Below are 22,953 nucleotides of genomic sequence, written 5' to 3'. Positions count from 1 at the left end.
ACTAAAGGAAACTGCCGAGGGCGGAGGATGCGAAGCAGCCCTGAACCAGCTCCCATTAACAATCCCCACATGTTGTGGTGGCCGCACACACAGACCTGAGCCAGCCACTAATGCCTGTGCACTACTGCAGGTATTTCTTTTTGATATGACTATGTCTGGATTATTGACTGATCTTGACTTTTTTCATTCATGTAATGATCATTTAGCCTACAAAATAATGCCATTTTGATCATGTTTGCCATTAAGTTACAAACTGAGTCTGAATATTCCAAATACTATTAAAAGTAAAAGGGGTGTAAAAGTAAGACAAAATTTGAATCAATCCTGAACTTTTCAAGCAGTTCAGTGAGGAGGGAGTTCATCTGCCACACATGTTATTTAAATACAAGCCCACCCTTCATGTATCTCAGTATATCCATCAGCCTTCAGGCTACAATAATGAACACGGATCTATATGATTACCCCATGATTGCTTTCCCTTGTCCAGAAAAAATTGCTCTAATCATTGGTGGAAAATGTAAGACAACGAAGGAGCTGTGGTCAGGTAGAGCTGGGAGTAACAGAAGGGGGTACTAACCCCGACTCCTCCCCACCACTTATCCTCCAGACCCAACAGATAAACATCAGAGTTTCCCAGGCCGAGAGGAGGCTTCACCTGGGAACAGCTAAGATTGTCACCAGGGGGTAGGAGAAGGGAAGTGGGGGTGGGTTTTATGATCTCCCTGTTTCTCTTTGCATAGCACTCATACGATTACCAAAGAGGAAATGCCAACCGCTGCTGCTTTAGTGAATGAAATAACAGGAGAAGTTTACAATTTCCCAAATGTCTTAAAAACCCATACCTGCATTGCGTACATGACTGATTTAGACAAAACATAAAAGAAAAAAGCAGAAAGAACAGTAGTTTGCTCACTGCAGAGGGGATGAAAACCAAAAGGAGAATGTAAGTTGGTGGGTGCACATAAGGGGGGCAATATAATCACAGGGAGACCCCTCAGTCAACTGAAATTCTTCCAAGTCGAGCAGTCGCTTTGTTTTGTTTTTTGTTTTGTCAGTCAGTGTACTTCTGGGGACATTTCAGTCCTCAGATGAAGCTGCAGAGTGAACGCTCCTCGTTTTCGCACTGCTCTCTGGGACAGGAGGACCCAAACCCAAAGTGAGTGTGAGTGAGACAGAGGCAGCTGCTCACAGGAAGAGAGGCTTTACCCTGTCAGGCTCTGAGATAACATTATCCTCTGCCTTCTTCTTGGAGGAGGTATATTTACAGCTCAGAGCAACTTAAAAGGATGCAGTCGGGCTTTTGTTTGATATCTAGTGACGGAAAAAATGTTGTTGCATAGTTCTGATCCATTGATAGCATACTGAGCACACATTAGCTCAGAGGGCTAATTTGGCTTTTTTACTACATAATGTGCATGTCACTGTCAAACCCTATCAAACTCCTAAAACCTATATGGAAAAAATGGTTGAATATTCATATTGAACAGCTAAAGCTGATCCAGCCTAACAATATTGTGGTATGAGACTACAAAGCCTATTGTTTTAGATTGTGTACATGGTAAAATCATGAAAGACTGTTATTTTATTTGCCTTTTTACACTTAGTTATATCCAGTAGGGCTGGGTGATATGGAAAATATTAAATATCACAATATTTCTGAGCAAATACCTCATTATCAGTATAGCAACAATATTGTAGCGTTGACTATTGTTGCTCATAAAATATTTCTACTATTAGATTTTTGCAAAATAACCATTGGCAATGTGGATATAATGACTAAGTGGGTAAATGAAAATAATAGATCAGCTGGAACAATCTGGTAAATTAAATAAATTAGATTTCAATACAATAATGAAGCCTTTAAAGTCTCCTTGTCTTATAACCCAATATTAATATAATAAATATATCGTCCAGGCCTAATATCTACATTAATGATGCTATAGTATCAATATCAAGGTATAGGGCAGAATAATGCGCTATTTGATTTTCACCATATCTTTCAGACCTAGGTGCAGGTATGATTATGTCCTTTGGAAAATAAAAGATTAAAAAATCTATCTTACTTACAAGCCCTGCAGCAAATAATTTTCCTCTTTTTGTCGCAGAGAACTGCTACACAATGGTCTATTGAATTTTGTCTGGCTTTATTCATACAGTAAAGGGACACAGGTGCTTGGTGTCTCTCTAAAATGTTTCATAGTCAACACCTTCCTCTTACTGGAGGTGTCCTTGTGTTATGAAGTGTGAAACCCACCAGCACCATGCTGTTTCACTGGCAAAAGCACCGAGCGGGCCCTCTGTGAGTATCAGGTCTCTAAGCACACATGGCACACTCTGAACGCCGGGCCCAAGCTAAATAAATCATCAACCATCTCTCACAGTCACACATACAGTCACGGCCAACGCTTATGAAAGAAATCCACCATCTTTAAGGGACGGAAAAATCACAGCTTTGGCCCATCTGTTACTTAACACTGCAGACGCCAAGACAGTAAAACATTGGAGGGAAACACAAACGTGCTGAGGCCTACATGAATGCAATCGCTGACAGAGAGCTGAAGCTGTATTCTAGTTGCCCTCATTTGGACTTGAACGCGGTGTAGTGTGCATCTTTCATGATTACGCTTCTGAGTTAGAGCACTTTCTGCAGCAGACAGTGTGGGGAGGAAGAGGCTGGGAGCTGAGCTGTGTAAACTGTCAAGATAGCTCATGAGGGCAAAAACGGTGGTGAAACTCTGTGAAAAATGTCCCAGTAACTCCCTCTGCATCCATTCACATTCTGTGGGAGGAGGAGGGCCGAACACTCAAAGATATGTTGAAAATGCAGCATGAATAGAAATCTGAAGGAATTTCTCTAGATTTCTGTCTGTGGGAAAAATACTCGAGCAGAACAAGGGACAAAAGACAGATGTGGCATATGGCCAGACAGAGAAGAGAAGAGGAGACAAGGGTTATTTTATCATAAGGTCACTCAAGGGTGCTTCCGATGGGAGCAGGGAAATGGAAGGAAAGACAATTATGAAGCACTGTTGGTCCCATGGGATAAAGAGGAGGCATAAGATAAATGTGGTGCAAAAACAACTTGACAAAGAGAGAAATAGAAAGCACAGTCACAGTGAAATTAATGAAGAGAGAGGGAGGTTCCTGGGGTCATAATCTGCAGCTTCTAGTAACAACAGAAAGACCCTGAGTAGCTCAAAAGAGAATAGCGAAAAACAAATGCTGTTTGAATACGTTTAATAATTATAAGGAATATTGGGACTGGTGGGGTGTCATATTGCAGGTTCAAAGCTGCTGTGTGTTTTCCATGTGCAGACGGACAGTGAAGATCATCAAAGCACCTCAGTGAGGCCGTGACGGTCAGGGCTAAGTGACTCCTCATAGCAGCCTCGCAGGAACAAGAAAAACTCTCATTTGTCTTTGTCTGTTTTCAGCTTTCAGGCCTGGACACCTGTGTGCCTCAAGTGTGTCTCTGTGTGTAACGGGTGCAGGCATCTTTAAGTGTTTCAGGCTGAAAGTACAAAGGGAATCCCGTTCAACTGAAGAATTCACTCATAAGACAGCCATCGCTCCATACCGCCTAATTATAAGTCTGGACATTTGCCATCACTGAGAGCTGAGCTTTTGTGGACTGGTCACCTGCAGTGTACAGTACGTAACTGGGACACTAATATAGGGTTAATTTCATAACTGATTAATAAGTCCATTAGTTTCTTGATTAATAATTTATAAATTGGTGGAAAATGGTCATTACAGTTTCCTAAAGCCTATGGTGATGTCTTCCAATATCTTGATTTGTCCAACCAACACTCCAAAACCCCTAATGATTCAGTTTACCACTGCTGAATACTTGGGAAAAAAGCAAATATGAGTAACAGTGTTGCTACAATATGCATGACAGGTGCATGACATTTAAAAAATGTCAACCTACTAGCGCAGTCCACCAGCAAAAAATATGGGCTGGGATGCTTGGGCGAAAATGTGTACAGGCGCCGGGTTTTCTCAATTAGTCATGAAGGAATTTGTGACACCAAACAACATCCATCAGGAGATATATTTATACAGTCCAACTGCCTCACCACCCATTCCCCGACCCTCAGTCAGCAGCAGCAGCAACCTAAATCAAGCCAGTGCAAACCCCAGCTCCAGGGAACAGGACAGCTCCGACTCAGATCAGAAAACTTTCTGTTGCTGCCGTAACACAAGTTAGACAACATTCTCTCAAGACCTTGGACTCTTGGGAAAAAGAGTTCTGTCCAGCCACTAGTCCAAAAAACAAAGATATTTAATTTACAATTATATAAAACTGGAAAAAAAAAAAAAAAACAGCAAATACTCATGCTCAAGAGGAGTGAAACATCAAATTTTAGTATTTTTTACTCAAAACGTCACATTTGACTGATTAATTGCTGCAGCTCTACATTGGTATACAGTCACACTCCCTGGGAATCATCCTGATTAATGTATCAGCCACCAGTGATTTAATGCGCAATTAATGACTGCCCCCTAATACTTCTTTCCTTGAGCACATACATTATTTGAAATCTAAAGCCATTCTGCTTTAAGCCACCCAAGGCTCAGCCTGCTGTAATCTCTCTCATCTTCATTCCCATGCTTAAAGAAAAGGTGGATATGGTTAAGATGGGTGAGGAATGAGGGCGGCCACGGGGTTCAGACTGCCTGTCAGACTATGACAAGTCCTGCAAGGGAGGATAAAGAAGTCGGCCAGACAAGAAATAAAGAAGCAGCTACCTCTGTAACCCCACAATGTACTGAGCTCATATAGTCGTTAGGAACGACAAGGGTGAACGAACACTTTATCAGCTCCTCCACAGAGCGACTGCACCAGTCAAGAAATTACTCAGGAATCGTTAATCCCCTTTGATTTGGGTAATCACTGTGTGAAGACAGGGCTGGTATGGGGAGACATTCTTAGAGAAGGTTTTCCTGTCAAAGAAACTCAATCTGCTAAAATTTATATGCATTTCCTTTGAAGTACTTGAACCTCAATCTGTCATTCAGTGTCAAGTTAATAATGCCCATGAGAGAGCCTCCTGATCTCTGAAATCCCTCTGCCACTGTTTGGCTTTGTTGACACACCATAAACTGCTGCTTTTGCAGATCAGACAGCAGGTGGACTAAGCTCCTCTCATGTCACCTCAAACCCACTGACCTCGGAAAATGATTCCTGACTCACACCAACAACCGCTTCCTCTCTGTCTATCCTTACATTCCTGGCCACTCACAAACAGCAGCAAACCCACTGTAAACTCATCTCCCCTTCCCAGAACAGGCCCAGATGAGGTGGACTCCCAGCTGCTTGTGTTTAGTAAACATGTCCACAAACCTCTGGCCATGAGTGACAGGGGAGCAGAGCAAAGAGGTGAGCCAGTGGAGCGAGGCTGGGAGCGCTGAAAGCCACCTGGACACACCCAGAAGAAGAGGCCTCATCGGAGAGAAGAGGTGTCAGCCTGCGGCCACTTTCGGCCCACACACGCTTTCAACCTGACAGCGTAAATATTTGGAAGATGGGAAACGTCCTCTCATCATTGAGCACTGGCTAGTCTCCGAGCTAAACTTTAGCTCCGTCCAGGATGGAAGCAGAGCTGGTTAGTGCCTGTGTGTTTAGTCTGGTAGCTCTGCGTCATCAGCAGCTCACACACAGAGGATCAATCATTCCGTGAGATCTCCCTTTTCCTCCACCTTTTCTTCAGATATCAATCTTGTGCACTTTATCACAGACATAAAAATCATCACTCCCTCATTCGAAGTCTATAACTCTTATTCAAGATGCATCCTGTCTTCACCGCTGGGATACAAATACTGTAGGAGGAGGCTTTAAACGGACAGATGTGAGGACTAAAGGTGTTGCTTTGAAGAGCAACCTGACAGCTGAGAGGGAGCAGATGATGGAGTCGTTGCTGCTGCGTCTCCTGCTGCAGGGGATGAGGAGAACACACCTCAAAGACAGTGGAGGTGCTCTCACGAGTCCCACAGAGACAGGGTGGGTGAAAGGGGACAACAATGAGGACGGGGAGTCAGCAGAGCAAAGTGTGCTGCCAGCACAGGAAAAAGGAAACCAACTGTCAGGAAGACAATAGGACCTGGTGGATGGATGGAGATGGGAGTAGGCTAGCTCTGCAGAGTCATAGAAAAAGTGAGCCTGTGAGGTTTAAAAATAGACTGTATGGGCAAAAGGGTTATAGCATGAAGACATAATTGAAGATTAACATGCAGCAGTGTGTCTATGTATTGTAAAGTGACAATAAAGTGGATGGCTCCCTTACCTTTTCTGATAGACTGAGGTGTGAGAGGCTGCTGTCTGCGTCCCGACTGAATAGGTTTTGTAAAGTCCCGTCTTCCAGGTCCCGTCAACAAACGTGGTCAGCCAGAGTATCAGCACAATCCACAGTAAACTTTTTCTACAAAGCGCGGACACGCTCTCCGGTTGGCGCGGTCCCATTTCCGTGGCATCAAAAGTACGGCCAGAAAAGTTTAAACTTCCCCCGCTGAGAAAGCAGACCGGTTGGTGAATCCAGCTCGGTGGGGGAAATGTGTCAAACGGCGCTGAAGAAGACGCGCATCCTAAAAGTAGCAAACATGCACTTCTGTGGAAAACGATGTCTAACACGCGTTTATGCGTAAAATAGCCTGCTCCTAAAGTCCTAAGTGAACTAAAGAAAACTGCCGCCCCATAAACTCCCGCACTACCTCTGACAGAGAGCGGACATTTGAGAAATAAACCTCGATTGCGGCGTGTGTGGGTGTTGTTAAGTGTGTGTTGTCCTGCTTTCTCTATCTGCTCTGACTACCTCCGTCTGTCTGTGCGCACATCGAGCTGAGTCTTCATTGCAGCGGGCATGAAACCACTTTTATAGTCTCCTCGGGTCTTTTAAAAGGCACAGCCTGCTGGGTCGTTTTTACCCTGCCCCGTTTCAACCTCTCACAGAGGACAATGCACGCTCAAGGCGACGGCACATTACGCATTGTTTTTTTTTTCTCCCTCTCTAAGTGAATTATGGGCTGCTTCTTCTCCAGACTCATATGAAATCACTGGAGCTGTGCCGGTGATGAGTAATTGTTTTTCGGTGAACACAACAGAATATAAACAATATATGACTAAGTTCTGTCCCACTTAGATTAAAAAAAAAGTTATATTTAAAAAGCCCATAAAGTTTTAGGTTCATCATAGGCCTATCTATCTATCTATCTATCTATCTATCTATGGTTTTGTCCTATGGTTGCCTTTTGCAGCTGTGGTCTGCAGCCTCTCTGTCAAAGCCATCAGTGCCCAGACAGACAGTGGCAAGAGAATAGTTGAGGTTACTGTAACCTCCCTCAGCCCATACATGTGGGACATGTAGGTTTACAGTGTAAGCAGCCAGTAACCACAGGGCTGCGGTCCTAGTCCAAACTAAACACCTGGCACTGCAACCAAAAACTGAGGCCCAAGATGTATATCTGCGGTTGGGGGGTGACTGCACCTCTCAGGCCCCATGGGTTGAGCTGCAAGTACCGCCAGCTGCAGAGGATGCTGCAAAAAAAGAGCACTTATGCAACTGGATAGTACAGTGTTTTGTAATTTTGGTGAAGTTCTCCGCTAACCAAAGACTGTGTTAACACTTTGACACTCAGAGACAGGCATTCAGACTGGCTCTAATCACCCCCTATACAACATGGAGATAGAGGCTAGCAGTGCAAGCACTAGAATGAAACTGAGTGAGCCCACCTGCTCTCAATCACTGCAAACGGAAACTGTTTGGGATTGTGAGGTTGGGGGAGGGTTGGAAAATGATGTGTCAGAGTTTTTTGTTTCAGGGCACCCATGGCATTTTAGGAGGCCACTTGGAGCAGGCAATAGTACCAACAGGAACTGAAGCAGCTTAGGGTTAATGTAAATCCCTCCAGTCACGAGCAGCTGAAATTAATTTTGACCTCCGAGGAGGGAGACGAGGGTTGGTTCCATTGAGAGGATTTTTTTTAGTAGTAGTAACTCTCCTGCTTCCAGCATTTCCTTCCCCTTTACTATGCAAACAGAAGGAGCTATATTAACTATTGTCTGTGTAGGTGTGCATGTATATGAGGTTGAGGTACATTAAACAGCACACCATTCTTTCCCTTATTCAATAGGGAAACTCAGTTCCTCCCCTCCTGTGTTTGGTCATAAACATGTCCTGATTTCCCTCTTTATGATAGTCCTACTAGTTAAAGATGAGAAGGGGCTGTCTAACCTTTACCCTCTGCCATTCAGAAGGAGGCTCAATGGTGACACAATAGACTGACAGTGATCTATTAAGAAAATACAATTAAATGTAAATGTGACATATTTTCATTTTATTGGGTTGTTTGCCTGATTTCAGTCTATATTTCACAGTCTATCCTAACCAGCACATCCCTGATCACAGCTGCACATGCACAACTCCAGCTGAATGATGTATGTTGTATGCTGTATGGTGCAAAACAGTTTTTATTTCAGTGTTTCTGTAATCTCACTGCCACGCCAGCTGCCAGATCCACTGGGGCTGTCTGAGTTTCAGAGTAAACTTCACCTGCTTTGGCATGCTTACCTCAGCAGCCTCGATTACTCAGTGCTGCACTAGATCTGTTTGTTAAATGCTACAATAAAGCATACGCTGCTACCTATACTGCAGAGAACAGCTGAAAAGCTACTTGGATAAAGTGGAAAACTTCAGCAGCCTTTGGTCAGTGGTACATTTTCCACTGTGTGCAGCAGATTGTGTTCCCCTTACAACCTCAGCAGAAATATTCTGCTTCTACTGTCCTTTTCGGGAATGGACAGACAAACAAAAATGTTGTTAAAGAAAAGGAAAAATTAAACATAATGGAAGTGAACTGCAAACATTTATTCATAAATAGGCTTGAAAGATCATGACCCACTGTAGCCTGTTGGCACTTAAAGCCCGCTAAAGAGAACTCCCTGGAGCTACTGCCCAGAGTGAAGAGCTCAGTGCTGATGTGTGCTGCCATCTAGTGAGAAATTAATGAAAGTTATGTCTATCTAGTTTTCTCATGTGTCTGTATCAATTCTTCTTTCAAAAAATATGTACAATCTTTCATTATAACTCATTTGTTTTCCTGAAAAAAAAATCAGATGTCAGGCATTGTTGTCATTAATTAACGTGTTGGAACAGACTGTGGGAAAGCTGACCAGCTCAGCTGATGGCTCTCTTCAGTCAGCGTTCAGGCATAAACAGACTCCCTGTAGCACCCAGTGGGAGATGTGCATGGTGGTGAACAGGTCTGCCTCAAACACCAACCCCACACCCATCGCATTCCTCCGCAAGGATGTGGTGTACACTGGTGTCCGTAGTGTATTCTGCCATAAAAAACACATAAAGATACACAAAACTGTTAGGAAAAAACATAAAAATAGTGATGTTAAATAGTCTACAGAGGGCTGTAGTGTCTGTGGGCCACACCTGTAGTCTAAGGCGGCAGGCCTCTATGGGGATGACTTTGAGAATGGGCAGTTCAACAACCAGAGCTTTTGGTTTACTCTTCACTAAGCAGCCCTTCTCCATATCCCAGTCTGCTCCCTCCAGATACAGGCCAGACACAAAGCAGCCTGTAGGGGGAAACACTATCAGTCTTTATACCTCTTCACTCATCATGCTGCAAATGGTGATTGTTATTTTCTTACCCTGTCCAGGTCTGTCACTGACTTCATCCTCACTGCGGTACTGTGTCACCTGTGAGTACAGAGTGGAAAGATCCAGAGGCCAACCATTTTTCCTGCATGCGGCTTGGACCAGGGCAGTCAGGTAGGACTCTGGAATATGGAGTCCTGATAGCCACATAACTTTTGGCTCTCCCTCTTCCACCTGTTGGACACAAGAGACATAAGACAAAACAATAACTTCTCACTTTTTTTTTTTTTTTTTACTTTTTACAGATTACAAAAGGCCACATAAGAGATTATCTGTAATATTGTGAGTCTGTCCTCACCCAGCAGCTGTACTGTTCATAACGCCTCTTGAAATGGCTCATCCAGTTGCCGAGGGACTTAAGAGTGTCAGGTGCCAATTTCTTCCAAATTGCGGGGATGTGACCATTAAAAAGGGCCCGAGCGACCTCATCCAACTCACTGCTCATACCCACCTCACCAGCCAAGGCCTAAGGGACACAAGGGAATCAGAACAAATCTAAACCTGTGTGAAGCACAAAGACCCATCACCTATCTGTTTGTTTCCCCCAATATCCTGTTATCATCTGCCCCTCCTTCTCACCCTCTGCAGCTCAGCCAGAGAGCGCTGCATGCGGACCACTAGTTTGTTGAAGCGTTCCAGTTCTTGAAGCAGCACCACTGAAGTCGGGGAAATGTCTGTGCCGAACTTTTTGCGGATCACATCCATGTCAAATAACTTGGGCAGTTTGTTCTGAATGTCCTGGGCCACTTGGCTGATATACTCATCCCTACTGATGCTTCCACCGGATTCACCTGAGGCATGCGAGAGTGGTTAAAGGCGTTAAGAGAGGAAGCAGTTGATAGCACAGTTGCAAAGAGAGTTAAGCAAACACCCTTTAACGTTATGGAACAGCTTCTCCTTCTGAAAAATAGTAAATATTTCTTCCTGGGATGCTCTTTAGCACTTAAAACTCATTGTTGTGGTGGACAAGTAATGTTACAATTTCTTCCTAAAAAAAAACTTAAGAGGCAGAAGATATTAGATATGCCAAATTGTACCTGTCTGAGGCTGCAGGTCTATTAGGTGAGTCCACATGTCTTTAGCTGCTTGAGTGTAGTACCCTATCTCTGCATTGGAATGAAGACCCATCACCTCTGCTGTGTTTGCCAGTGGCAGGGTCTCAATCTCATCTGTAACAGATGAATGCAGGGAAAAGCTGTGAGTGATGACAGAAATGTACAGAAACGTTTTAAGTGATTGTGAAGTAAAGAAAACAACAACTGACCAACATAAACTTTCTTTGGCCCATTTGGAGGGATCTTGTAATCGACGGCCTTGTTGTTGAAGAAGTGGAAGGGCCGAAAAGTGGAGAAGAGGAAGTCTCCGAGGTACTCATCCATGTAGACAGTAAGGATCCTGCGGTCAAAGCTATCTATAGCTCGCCCACCATACATCACCTTTAGAACATTACACATGCTTAACACACAGCATCAGCTAACAGCATAATAATAAAAATACAGTCAATGAGTTTAGCCTGACCTCCCCAATAAGATATTTAAGACTTCCCCAGGGAATACTGCTGTCTCCTTGGTTGTGAGCTTTGGTCAGGTAGGTGTTCAGGATCTCCATACACACCTGTTGAACACGGTTACATTTTTTTAACCACTGACAAATGAAACAGTACTGATAAGACTTTAAATAAAAATAGAATAAAAGCACTTATTTCAACATCCGAATGACTCCCATGCCACTTACGAAGAAGTCAGACTCGTTGAAATCGTAGGGGACGTTCCAGCCAATCTTGCCATACTTGCGTCTCTCTTGCACCACAGCATGGAAGAAGGCTAGCACATACACCAGGCTGCGGAAGGCAGGGTGGGGGCATGTAGTCAAGGTCTCATGGGAGATTTTAGAGTATGTGGCTCTCATGTTCAGCTTAAGACCATTCGGAGGCTCCGTCACTACCTGCACACAATATTGAGGTACATGTAAGCACATTGACATTCTTGAAATTCTGTCTATTTTATTATTATTGTTTCTTTGCAAAATATTTACCATCAAAACATCTCAACAAGCCATTTGGTCTCAATTCACGCTCACAGGACTTGTTTCTCTTAACAATAGATTAGCTGTTGTGACTGTTTCGATCATGCTCACTGAATGTGGCTATGTCCCACCGGTGTGTGCAACAAAAAAGAAGTATCTCCTTACAACATTGTCATACTCCCAACATGTAGATTAAACATGGATTTAAAAACAACTACTAATTAATCCTTTCACCTTTAGAGACTTTTGCAGTATGCCAATGGGGAAATCCTTGATTGGGTTGGTGGTGACCCACAAGCGGAAGTTGGGGTTTGGCTTGGTGATCCTCTCTAAGGACTTCTCCAGGTCCTTCAGCCACTTTACCAGCAGGTGACAGTTCTGTAACATCAACCACTGACCACGGGACACCGCCCTCTCCAGCAACTGCAGTGCCACCTTTATCGCAGGTACAGAAGACAATTACCTTCCATATCGTTATTTCATTTTGTTGTCTAGTGTGACTACTTCCTGGTCCCTACATGACCACACGAAAAAGCGTCAGTACCTTCTCTTGGCCTTGGCCCATAGCAAGGAACTTGAACTTGTTGCCTCCAAAGCCTGACCTCTCTGCTAGTTTCATGAGGTCAGTGGCTGGGTCAGAGCCAGGGCTCAGGATGAAGACAATGGGAGAGAAAGGTGTACTCTGTTCATAAATCGCATCAAAGCTGATCACAGGGGGTTGCACATATCTGAGCGGAAACAAAAGAACACACGCAGAAACTAAGGGTTTGATTTCTCTCTGTGTAAATAATTATATCTTCTGTAAACAGTGTCACATAATTGCGTATAGTCAACTTAATCTTCACTACAGTGGTGTATATTGTATATTATACACAATGGTGGATCAAGTATCTGAAAGCCACACTTAAGTAAAAGTACAGATAGTGTATTTCTTCAAAACAAACACCACCTTAGCGTACATTACAGTTGAAGAAAGACAAGGTCAAGGAACTTAGAGGATTTAAAGAACAAAATCCAGTTCATCCTTTCCTCATTAGTTTTGTCTGTCCCTTCCTTCCTCACTTCCTTCCATATAGTAAGTAAAGTACAGACACTCCCAAAAAACACTTCAGTACTATAACAAAGTATTATTACTTCATTACATTACATGCACTGTATAAATTGTATATATAGTGAAAGTGACATATAGTCTCACCTCTCGCCCATGGTGACAGTGACGTAGTCAGTCACAGCTCTGTAGACTCTATCGACACGGAAGCAGCGCAGCAGCAGCAGCTTTTGAAAGGCTGACAGGTTCTCCTCATATTTCATGGGCAATGGAGCCTGTTCAGGTCCATCTAAGTCGTACCACTGAGGAAAAAAGAATGACGGTTAAACTCTCCACTTATACAGTGAAATGCCCACAGTGATTCCTGTCACTGCGGTCACTTACAGACTTCCAGTCAGTGGAGTTTTTCTCCACATCATCAGGCAGAGAGCCAAACTGCTCAGGAAAGAGCTCAGCTAGTTTGATGATGTCCTCCCAGCCCTGGTCTCCAAGCCAGTCACAAGGCTTTGTGCGCGTGCTCTTTTCCAGGGAAAGATTACCTTTAAACACAGGTGGATAAACAAGAAAATTTTCTTATAATATGTCTGACTTTGTGATCACTGCAAACTGCGTAAACATTTTAGTGAAGTTCAGCTTCTGTGTATAACTCACCCTTGATGAAGAACTCCAACTCGTCCTGAGGTGACCTTCCTTCTGCCTGCTCAATCTTGATGGTCATGTTAAAGGAGAAGAGTAGCTTGTGTCTCTCAAACAGACCTAAGGATATACAGTCAGATCAGCTTTAAATATCCACAAAGTAATCACAAATATTGGGCTATAACTTATTAAAGTGATCCCATCCACTCCATTATTCACTCTTCATCATTTTACCTGTGCAGCCATAGTTATAAACACTGTATGTCAGAGTGTTCATGATGTTATTCAGTCTTTGGGGCAGAATGGCATCAGGCAGGGATTTGCGCAGTGAATAGTCAAACACCTCCAAATAGGAGGCGAGAGAGTACTGGTACATGCTGTTCACCAGAGCCATTTCTGTCAGTACAAAGAACAAGATAGCACCACGCTTGGCAGCAGGTCGGTAGCCATCTCTGAGTTTATCAATGTCTTCAGATGTCTTCTCAGCTAACTTAAGTTTCTCAAACACCTGATGATCATAACATCAAACAAGGAAAAAACTAGGATTAGTGACTTCAGTGAAAATGCTTTTCTTCCATTCACTGATGCTTGCTGGAGCCAAACTCACCTCACTGGCTTTTGACTTTGTTTCCTCCAGTGTTTTAACCAGCTCTGTGTTGTCCAACATGTTGCCTGAGGATGTGGCCAGCTCTCTGAGCAGGGAGTCCCCGAGGTTCTTTAGCAACTTCTTGTTGTTGCTTGTCTCCTGGATCAAATGCTCACGCTGTTCCTCCAGCTCCTTCTTCTCAAAGCCCATGATAACACTCAGCAGCTGGTCCTCCAAGCCCTTAAGCGTCACTACAGGTAACAAAGGAACAGACAAAGCATTTAGTGCATGCTGTTCAAAAATTACAGGCAAAAACTTTGGCTGCCATGCCACAGAGTCTTACCAGTATAGTTAATGACCATGGCTTTTCCAAACACTGATGGAGAGTATTTGGGGTTAGCCAGTTTGGTGTTGAGGTACAGTTTGAAGTTAGGATCATAGTCCACCTCTTTGTCACCTAGCATGATGACCTGTCTGCCCTCTGCTCCTTTTACATTCTTCTCCAGGACATTGTCAATGACAGGGTCAATGTATTCATCCACATCTTGGAAGAGAAATGGGTAGCCATATTTGATGGCCATTTCTAGCTGCTTCAGGAAGTCTGGATCATTAAAAGATGAGATCTGGGGAAAACGATGATGACACTGTCAGGTCTGTGCATAGTGACTCTTTCTCTTGTGCTGATTCTAGAGATGTCAGCAGTGGAAAGCAAACTAAAGCAGTCACTCTGGGATCTGTGAGCAGTAATGACACATAATTTGTACAAAAATTAAACTCTTTGAACCTTGAGGTCATTGTTTTCTTCCTTTTTCTTAATCCAATTGAAGGCTTGCTGTTGTGGGTCAATACACATGGCGAAACGGCTCCCTCTGGTTGTTAGGATTCCATTCTGCACTGACAGCTCATCTGGAGGCAAGCCCTCAGAGCCCCATCTGTCACACAGGATTTATTCAGCAGCAACATAGTCAGTGTACAGCCAAAAAAAAGGCCAACCAACACATTGTACAACAAGCACCTATCCTGCCAACACCTGATTCCCATCATTTGAATTGAGAAACTCATTCTCTATATTGTCTTCTCATGTTTCAAAATCTGTCATGAGAACACACTCTGTCTCACCTGCTGATTTCCACCTCATCAGTTAAAAGGCTTTCCACTTTGAAAGGTTGGCTTAAGGGGATGCCTTTATCCTGCACATCCTTGACCCATAATTGGTATGCCATTTTATCCCTGAAGTCCCAGCTGAAGGCCCCTACATAGCTGAGGAAAGCAGCAGAGATCAGACAGTCACCAAGTAGACGCACGCGCCGCTGCTTTAACTCCTCCAATTCTTGTGTCCACCTGAGTGGGTATAGTTGAAAAGTAAACAGAGATAGGTGGGGACAAAGGGGTGAAAAAAGGAGATAAAAAAGAAACAAATAAGCAACTCTTAGCATGGTTGGTTAGTGTTGTGACACCATGTGCTGCATCATTTACAGCCTCACCGTTCATTCTCAGAGCTCAGCCCAGAGATGAGTTTGTCAGCAGCTATTAGCCTTTTCTCCATCAGCTCAGCCTCCTCTTGCAGCAGCTGTTTCTCACAGATAGCAGCTTGGTATTTCTCTCCAAGAGCATGCAACTCTTTCTGGATACCGTTCAGCTCACTTTGAATGCCTTCCAGCTCCCGCTTACTCTGAAAGAAGTTTTTCTCTAGGCGTGCCACCTACAAAATTCAGGAAATATAACTTGAATTTGTGTTCCTTCTTAGAAAGCATGATGTAATAGCATGCACGAAACTTGCATTACCTTCTCTCTCTTAGGTTTTATCTCCCTTGCAACTTCACAGTAACCCATGATAGCCTCAACAAACTTGAGCATTCCTGAGCCGGCCTTACTGATGGCCTGCATCTCCTCAAAGCTCGTCTGGAGGTTCTTTAGGAAGCCTAGCCAGAGGAAATTGCAAAGACAACAACTGTTGAATACTTGTCACTATAATAATTATTTATATTATATCATAGATAATGAAGCTGACTTACCTTTGACAGTCCTGACCTGGTTGTTATTTATAGAATCACAGTCCATCTCCATCAGGGAGCGCAGGAAGTTGGCCTCTGACATCATCCCCTTAGCTGACTGCCAACTGATCTCCTTGTACCCACGCAGCACCAGAATGCACTCACAAACCACCTGCACCTGTTTGGGTGGCTTGGCAAAGGATCTGCACAATGGACCAGAGGAAAAAGCCAGATAGAGGTTGGATTAAAAGATAGTGTAAATTTGTTTTTTTTGGTCAGGTATGTTAGGTCCTGGTCTTGTATGATTGATCAAAGTTCGATTAAACATTCTAGAGTCCATATACAGCATGTTCGGGGTTACCATTTGTTTTCTTTACAGAGATTTAGTATGGGTTTCTGCATTGCAGACATCATTATTCATTCATTCATCCTGATTAATTTCGCCATCATCGCAAACTTTTTAAACAACAGAATGAAAACAATGCTTTGAGCAGCGTTGCCATCTTGGTGACTTTCTCACTAGATTTAGTGACTTTTCAAATCCTCTTATCAACTTTACTTCTAAAAAAAACTGGTGGCAAATTTTGTGACTTATTCAGTCCACGAGAGACAAAGAGAGAAATATATTGAATGGTTGAAGTAATTCCAATGCATGCTGCATGACTCTTCTGCCATCGGCGATCGATCGGTCATTCCTCCTCTCTTCCCTTGCAGCGTGCAGTAGATGTTGGAAAGGCAGGGCAGGAGGAGAGGAGAACCAGCTCACCGTGGAGCTCAGTTGTACTGAGTTTCTGTGGTTACAGTGACGCTATCACTCTCTGGATTGAAAATGGGAGTAAGTGGTGCACTATGGTAGAAATACCATAGCTCTCATGTCATTGAAATGTTTCATGAAGGATTTTACATTGAACCTAATTAATTGATCTTTTAATACTCCTATTGATGTGTGATGATGCCATCAACTTGCAAATTAATGTATGATGTCATCAGGCAACTTTTAGTGACTTTTGGAGCTAATGCTGGCTATTTCATTAGAGAAGAGTTGGCAACACTGGCTCTGAGTGTGGAGGAGAACTTACCGGATCTCTGTGACATCAGATTTTTCCAGGTCTTGCAGGGCGTTGCGAGCAGCCTCTAATGCAGGCAAAGCCTCAGCCAGGGAACTCTCAGCTTCTTTCTTCTCAACAGCTATCACTTTGTTCTGCTCTTCAATTTCTTTGGCTTTGTCTTCAGCCAGAGTCTTTTTCTCCTCAGCTAGGAAAGGAAACATTATAGATTAAGTGGTTTGTAACACCTGTGTTTGGTTTCGAAAGCCTGCAGGACACTGTGTTTATCATAACCTTGAGATGCAGGTATTCACTGACCTACAGTCGTGTTTGTGGCAATCTCATTCAGCAGGGCCTCACAAGCTGTGGACTTCTCAGCAAGGACAACCTTCTGCTCTGCTAGCTTGACATTTAGCTCAGCCAGCTGCTCACTGGCCTCCTTCAGTTTATCCAAACCTCCCTCTAGACGTTTGCACTGAGCTGGAACGCGAGAGAACAACTTAACAAAAAAAGTTTCTCCAATAAACATACTAATGCATGGTAGCTGTGTCACCAGTCTAACCATTCACACAGACATAGAATTTAAAAATATGTCATCTTTTCACCCAGAATAAATTGGTCCTTTTCTTCCAATAGGTTAGAATAGGTGCTAATGAAGTCCAAGTAATTCTTTGGAGTAACGTAGTTACAACGTCTGAGTTTCTGCTGGTATAGCTTGCTGTAGTCACCCACAGAGGTATGGACCATGCATACATGCTCTATCACTGCTGCAGAGTGTGCCTCGGGAATCATTGGACTTTCACCTGTAGAAAAAAACAACTTTGTGGATTAAACTCTCAAAATGTAGGGATAATATTCCAGCTGTACATCTCACTACAGTTGATGAGAGTAAAGAAAGCCCTTCAATGGCTGTGTCACAATGAACTTTTCCATAACAAACGCATGTAAAAAAAGATAGAAATATGTGTAATTACACACCGAGGAAAGACTGCGCTACTGCAAGTAACGCCTGTGGAGGCCACGGCAGAAACCAGTCTATTACAGTGTTGTTCATCAGTCCTGTGGAAAAAGGCACATACAGTTAGTGAAATAAACTCAGACATTATAATGAAATCCAGTGAAGCCTCACACTGCTTTTCACCTGGGAAGTTCCTGCAGCGTGTCCTCAGGGTGTCTCCCACTGGAGACATGCCTAAAACAATGTGTAGGTTGTTGGCACTCTTGCTGACAAAGTATCGCCACACACTCTCTTTAGAAGGACCTGCTCCCATCGTAAGAGCCTCATCACGAAGCTGGTTGAGAATGGACTCCTTCTCGTCATCAGGGAACAATGCAGGAACAATGCCTATAAAGGGAGACCATGATCAGAAAACTACAGCTGTAGCCTTTAAGAAAAATGGAATAAAATGTGAGCCAGGAAGTTAGACCGACACCTAACCTGAGGTGAGCATGTTGTTAATGAGTTCCAAGAAGCCTTCCTCAGCAACATGGGCATCAGTAAAGAGGAACACTGTCTTCTTATTTTCAATACCAAGCTTCAAGTACAATGTTTTCAGGTCATCACGGAAGTTTGACTCACTGTATCCTCTGCTTAGTGTTATCTCAAACACCTAGGAAATGCAAATTACAATATTTCTCTTTATACAATGTCTTACAACATAAAAATCAGGGTTAAAAGCCACTTTAAAAAGATAAGAAGGAATAGTTTAATGCTGCTTAACCCCTAAAGGCCTAATTTTCTCTTTCAATATCTCCTTGAGCAGGTTTAAAGTTAAAAGACCCCTGTTTCCACACTGAAAGACAGTGTCACCTATAACTATATTCCAAATATTCTTTTTCCAATGCTTCACTGAACTTTTGAGTCAAGTATTCATAACTGAGATGCAACATTCTTATAACAGTAAATGGAAATATTCTAGATGTCTTGTATTTTGTGTACTTTGTGCTCCACTGCTTGGCTTGACACATGTGGTGTCTAGTAGTGAACATGTTGATAAAAAGTTCATTTGCTCTGCTTTTAGTGTGTTTTACTACCTCACAGCCTGCAGTGAATGCAGCAAGCTTGGTCAGGGACTGCTTGCCAGAGCCCCCCACACCAACAAGCAGTGCATGGCCTCGATCAATGCGAATGATGCGGTGCACGCGGGTCAGATGTTCCAAAGCATCGTCAAACAGTACCAGGTTCATCTGTGACTTGTTCTCATTGTATTCCTCTAGAATTTCCTGTAGAATGAAAAAACACAGTGGTCTTTGAGTATATTCTAAGAATGTCATATCATTATACTATTACATTCCAAAAAGTATATTAGTCTGAGACCACACATTGTGAATAATAAAGCAGGTAATAATTTAACAATACCTGAAACAGGGCTTTTGACGCGTCGTAGTCTTGTATGTCTTCATAGACCCTCGGTTCAGTCTCACTGAGGGCTGTTCTGTAGTCTCCAAAAAGAATTGGGTCCCTCATGACTGCTTCAGTGTCTGCCTTGAAATGCTCCTCAATAAGATTCTTTATGTGGCCTTGGACCTGGTGGAAAAAAAACCCACATCAAGTAGATTTGAAAGCTGAAATATAACACAACAGAACTATTAGGTTTACAGTAGATTTTGAGCCTACATTTTTAATAGCAGTCAAAAAAATCTCTTTGAGCTATATCACAATCTTTTCAATGTGTTTATTGCACAAGATGATGTAATGATGACACATTTAAAATATATATATATATTTTGTGCAGCTCTAGTAAACATCTCCTAATATTATTAATAATTATTACCAAGGCTTTGTCAGTTTCATCAATGAGTCTGTCATGAAAGATTCTCAGGCACTCATTTCTCCAGACGCGCACAAATTGGGTGACAGTCAAAATCCTGTTAGAGAGAAATTAGGCAAGCAAATACATTTTTTAAAGAAAGCAGACTTCTACCTGTAAAGTTTCTATTAGTTTGTTAATAGAGTAAATGTGCGAGATCAGACCTGTCGGGTTTGGTGAGGGTCAGTCCATTGTAGACTCTAGACAGGTCCCTCAGGTTGAAGATGTAGTGGAACTTGGAGGGAGTGGGTGGCAGATCTTTGATGATGTTGTTGTAAAGCTCCAGTGTGCAGAAGGTGACTTTATCACAAACATTTTGTATGGCACCCTCAAATGCCTAAAATATTGACCAAGTTTATTAAATTGGAGTGACATGGATGAGTGAGATTCTGATATATGTGGGAAAGAGAGACTCACTCTGGTGTGGCCTTTGATAATAGAAGCATAGATAAGGTGGAGGGAGTCTACTGCAGGGAAGGGGATGCTGAAGACACTGAAGAGTGAGATGAAGCGGGTATCCACCTCATTCCTCCCACCTCCTGCCTTCCCCATGGCAGCAATAAAACCAAGGTCCTTGAGGATTTTGTAGTTCAGATCCTTTCCTCGGTCATATATGCCTCCTCTGTCCAATAACAGCTTCAGAAGTGCGATGGGCTGCTGTGTGCCATAACTATCCACCTGGATAAGCATACAGTATATTACAATAATGTCAATCATACAGGCGCTGTCAAGGTGAAGGGGATGAGAGACTTGGCTAAGAGCATGCAGGTACCTTCGGCATATTCATGTCATCCATAAAGACCAGTAGTCTCTTTCCCATTGGAGGCCCGTAGGTCTCTTTGGTCCTTTTCTCCACATTGGCCTCCAAATTCCTTTGCAGGTCCATTGAAGTTGTTCTGGATGAGAAGTTGATGATCAGAGTGATCTAGAAACAGAAGGGAGGAAATGTAAAGAATTCAAACCAAAGTGACATAACAAGTATGCACATGTATGGTTTAATGGTAGTCTCACTCTTGTATCTGTATTAAGGTTCTTCAGGAAGTTAAGAATGGTGGCAGTCTTGGAAGTGCCAGACTCTCCAACCAGAAGCACTGGCCTCTTTATCTTCACCATCTGCTCCAGGATCCAGCTGGCTCTTGTAGTGTCGACAGTTGGTACTATAGCAAAAATGGAGGATTGAGGAATTAAAGTGGCAGAAGGAGCCCAGGAGGGTCAAAAAGTCTAAATCTAAATGTATGAATGCAGGATCCTTGATTTTTCTGCTTTACCTAGAATATCAGCAAATTTCATCTCGGGGTTGTGGATGTATTTGGTGACTAGGGAACTCCAGGGAACCCACTTCTCCTGTGCCCCATCGAAGTGGAAATCATACAGAGTTGGGAGGTATCCTGTATAGATGCAGACATTTTGTTATCAATAATACAATAATAAAGGCACTTGCACATTTTCATGTGGAGAAAAAAACTGCTGAAAAGTACAACAGGGTTTGTTTTCATCATGATTTTTTTTTTTAATTCAGCCTAAAACTATAAAACAGTCCTACTAATTTTCAAAAGTGTCTGCAATAATAGGCAATCTCATATTATATATAGTCATCTACCAACGGGGTTCTCGGGTACAGTGTTTCTTGATGTGTCACATACTCTGCTGCAGCACTTCTGTATGAAACAGTCTGTCTAAGCTTATGCCCCGCCTCCGGAGAAGCTCAGTCTGCTCTGATTGGTCAGTTTGCTCTCTCTATGCACATTTATTCTATTTGCGGGACCCATACACCTCCTCACCCACCTGCCCTATAAGCGTACTCGTGCTCCTTATAGTACATGGTTACTGGCAGGGTTATTACTGGATGTCCCTGGTTTGGATGCTGAATACCCGTCAGCATATAATTACAACGCCACCAGTATGGCAAGCCAAAGCAGCCACAAATGCCATACACTGATTAGGTCTGACTGTGTTGTCATCTGACACCGTCCAGCAGCTTTCCAGTTGGACACATACGGTGCCTTTTGACGTCACACGCACACGCCAAAAGCACAGACAGGACGGAGCTATTTAAGGAATTCGGAGTGAGAACGGGCTGGCTATTATGCTAGTATTTTAGTTTCATGAACATCTAAGATCTTGCTTTTTACCTGGGATCTCACCAGGCCCGGCCAGGGTTTTCTCATCATGCACCGTGGTTAAGCAGGAAAGCTTTTTGATGAACTCATCAAACTTGATCCTGCCGCTCTCCAGCAGTGTGGCCCCCAGTGAGCAGTACAGAGCTTCCAGGAAGTAACACTCCAGCACTTCAGCAGTGTTGCTCTCACTCTCAAGCAGCGCATCCAGTGTCAAGCAGAGCTGAGTCACCTGAACAAGCCGTCAACATATGCACAATTCATCCAAGAAGTCCGAATATGGCACGATACTTATCTTCACGCATAATAACAACAATACTTGTATTGGAGCACATTTGAGATGATGAGATTAACCCACCATGTTCAGATCTGTCTGAGGGACAACAGTCTTCAGTTTCTGGCCCTGTTTGCCATCAATAACACCATCTACGATCATGTCAATAGAGCTGTGCACATATTTCTCAAACAGTTTGTTGAGCACTTTTTGTTCCTAGAAAAGAAACAGTGTTGAGATCATATCATCAATTTATAAGCAAGTGCAAGTATTACATAATGTATATGTTTTTTTCTCATACCCCATCAGGTCTGTTATTCACCCATCTCTGCCAGTACGGTGTATATCTCAGGTTTTTGGGGTCAACAAAAACCATCCCACAGCGGGAAACAGTAGCAGGGGAAGCATACTGCAGATCTCCAACCTATGATGGAGATGTTTTCTTACATTATTGCTCTAAAACTTTGCAGAAAAGTGTAAGGAAAGTTATTCTACTGACAGTCATCTTAAAAATCCAGACAAACCTCAAACAGCAGGGCACAGTGACTCTGTAAACGGATCCGTTCTCCATTGGCAAGAGTGAGGAGCTTGTTGTCATCCATTACTGAGTTCATATTCTCGACCCACAGAGCATCCACATCCCCATCGAACAGGATGTACCTGTGATACAAATTCATGTCTTTATGTAGTATGAATGGATGAATGGCATCACTGGCATATTCCGCATCATGATTGATTGAATATCTCCT

General features: G+C 43.1%; 2 protein-coding genes across 3 annotated transcripts in view; both read right to left on the bottom strand.

The window, feature by feature from the left end:
• Window positions 1-6,963, bottom strand: part of emid1 (EMI domain containing 1) — a 68,621-nt gene extending 61,658 nt beyond the window's left edge. For both annotated transcript variants that reach the window (XM_042488355.1, XM_042488354.1), the window contains exon 1: window positions 6,288-6,963. In XM_042488355.1, coding sequence (XP_042344289.1) covers window positions 6,288-6,463 — 176 coding nt within the window. In that variant the 5' untranslated portion in view covers window positions 6,464-6,963. The remainder of the gene's footprint in view (window positions 1-6,287) is intronic.
• A 1,905-nt stretch (window positions 6,964-8,868) lies between these two features.
• Window positions 8,869-22,953, bottom strand: part of dnah10 (dynein axonemal heavy chain 10) — a 28,363-nt gene continuing 14,278 nt past the window's right edge. Inside the window, exons 39-78 of the mRNA XM_042487993.1 lie at window positions 22,729-22,864; window positions 22,506-22,628; window positions 22,289-22,420; window positions 21,946-22,162; window positions 21,082-21,201; window positions 20,825-20,970; window positions 20,586-20,738; window positions 20,231-20,491; window positions 19,978-20,150; window positions 19,778-19,871; window positions 19,363-19,530; window positions 19,038-19,226; window positions 18,442-18,613; window positions 18,145-18,348; window positions 17,982-18,062; window positions 17,609-17,806; window positions 17,322-17,483; window positions 17,037-17,211; window positions 15,979-16,160; window positions 15,749-15,885; window positions 15,448-15,665; window positions 15,083-15,304; window positions 14,748-14,895; window positions 14,307-14,586; window positions 13,985-14,214; window positions 13,612-13,885; window positions 13,393-13,497; window positions 13,126-13,280; window positions 12,889-13,043; window positions 12,238-12,421; window positions 11,928-12,128; window positions 11,403-11,612; window positions 11,187-11,282; window positions 10,933-11,104; window positions 10,706-10,837; window positions 10,248-10,459; window positions 9,967-10,134; window positions 9,662-9,842; window positions 9,441-9,586; window positions 8,869-9,337 (exon numbers count right to left, since the gene is read on the bottom strand). Of these exons, the coding sequence (XP_042343927.1) occupies window positions 9,191-9,337; window positions 9,441-9,586; window positions 9,662-9,842; window positions 9,967-10,134; window positions 10,248-10,459; window positions 10,706-10,837; window positions 10,933-11,104; window positions 11,187-11,282; window positions 11,403-11,612; window positions 11,928-12,128; window positions 12,238-12,421; window positions 12,889-13,043; window positions 13,126-13,280; window positions 13,393-13,497; window positions 13,612-13,885; window positions 13,985-14,214; window positions 14,307-14,586; window positions 14,748-14,895; window positions 15,083-15,304; window positions 15,448-15,665; window positions 15,749-15,885; window positions 15,979-16,160; window positions 17,037-17,211; window positions 17,322-17,483; window positions 17,609-17,806; window positions 17,982-18,062; window positions 18,145-18,348; window positions 18,442-18,613; window positions 19,038-19,226; window positions 19,363-19,530; window positions 19,778-19,871; window positions 19,978-20,150; window positions 20,231-20,491; window positions 20,586-20,738; window positions 20,825-20,970; window positions 21,082-21,201; window positions 21,946-22,162; window positions 22,289-22,420; window positions 22,506-22,628; window positions 22,729-22,864 (6,859 nt within the window). The 3' untranslated portion in view covers window positions 8,869-9,190. The remainder of the gene's footprint in view (window positions 9,338-9,440; window positions 9,587-9,661; window positions 9,843-9,966; window positions 10,135-10,247; window positions 10,460-10,705; window positions 10,838-10,932; window positions 11,105-11,186; window positions 11,283-11,402; window positions 11,613-11,927; window positions 12,129-12,237; window positions 12,422-12,888; window positions 13,044-13,125; window positions 13,281-13,392; window positions 13,498-13,611; window positions 13,886-13,984; window positions 14,215-14,306; window positions 14,587-14,747; window positions 14,896-15,082; window positions 15,305-15,447; window positions 15,666-15,748; window positions 15,886-15,978; window positions 16,161-17,036; window positions 17,212-17,321; window positions 17,484-17,608; window positions 17,807-17,981; window positions 18,063-18,144; window positions 18,349-18,441; window positions 18,614-19,037; window positions 19,227-19,362; window positions 19,531-19,777; window positions 19,872-19,977; window positions 20,151-20,230; window positions 20,492-20,585; window positions 20,739-20,824; window positions 20,971-21,081; window positions 21,202-21,945; window positions 22,163-22,288; window positions 22,421-22,505; window positions 22,629-22,728; window positions 22,865-22,953) is intronic.

Source organism: Plectropomus leopardus, chromosome 6, assembly GCF_008729295.1.
Source record: "Plectropomus leopardus isolate mb chromosome 6, YSFRI_Pleo_2.0, whole genome shotgun sequence".
NCBI lineage: Eukaryota > Metazoa > Chordata > Actinopteri > Perciformes > Serranidae > Plectropomus > Plectropomus leopardus.
Note: the sequence above shows the minus strand (reverse complement) of the source record. Positions and strands in the feature narration are given on the sequence as shown.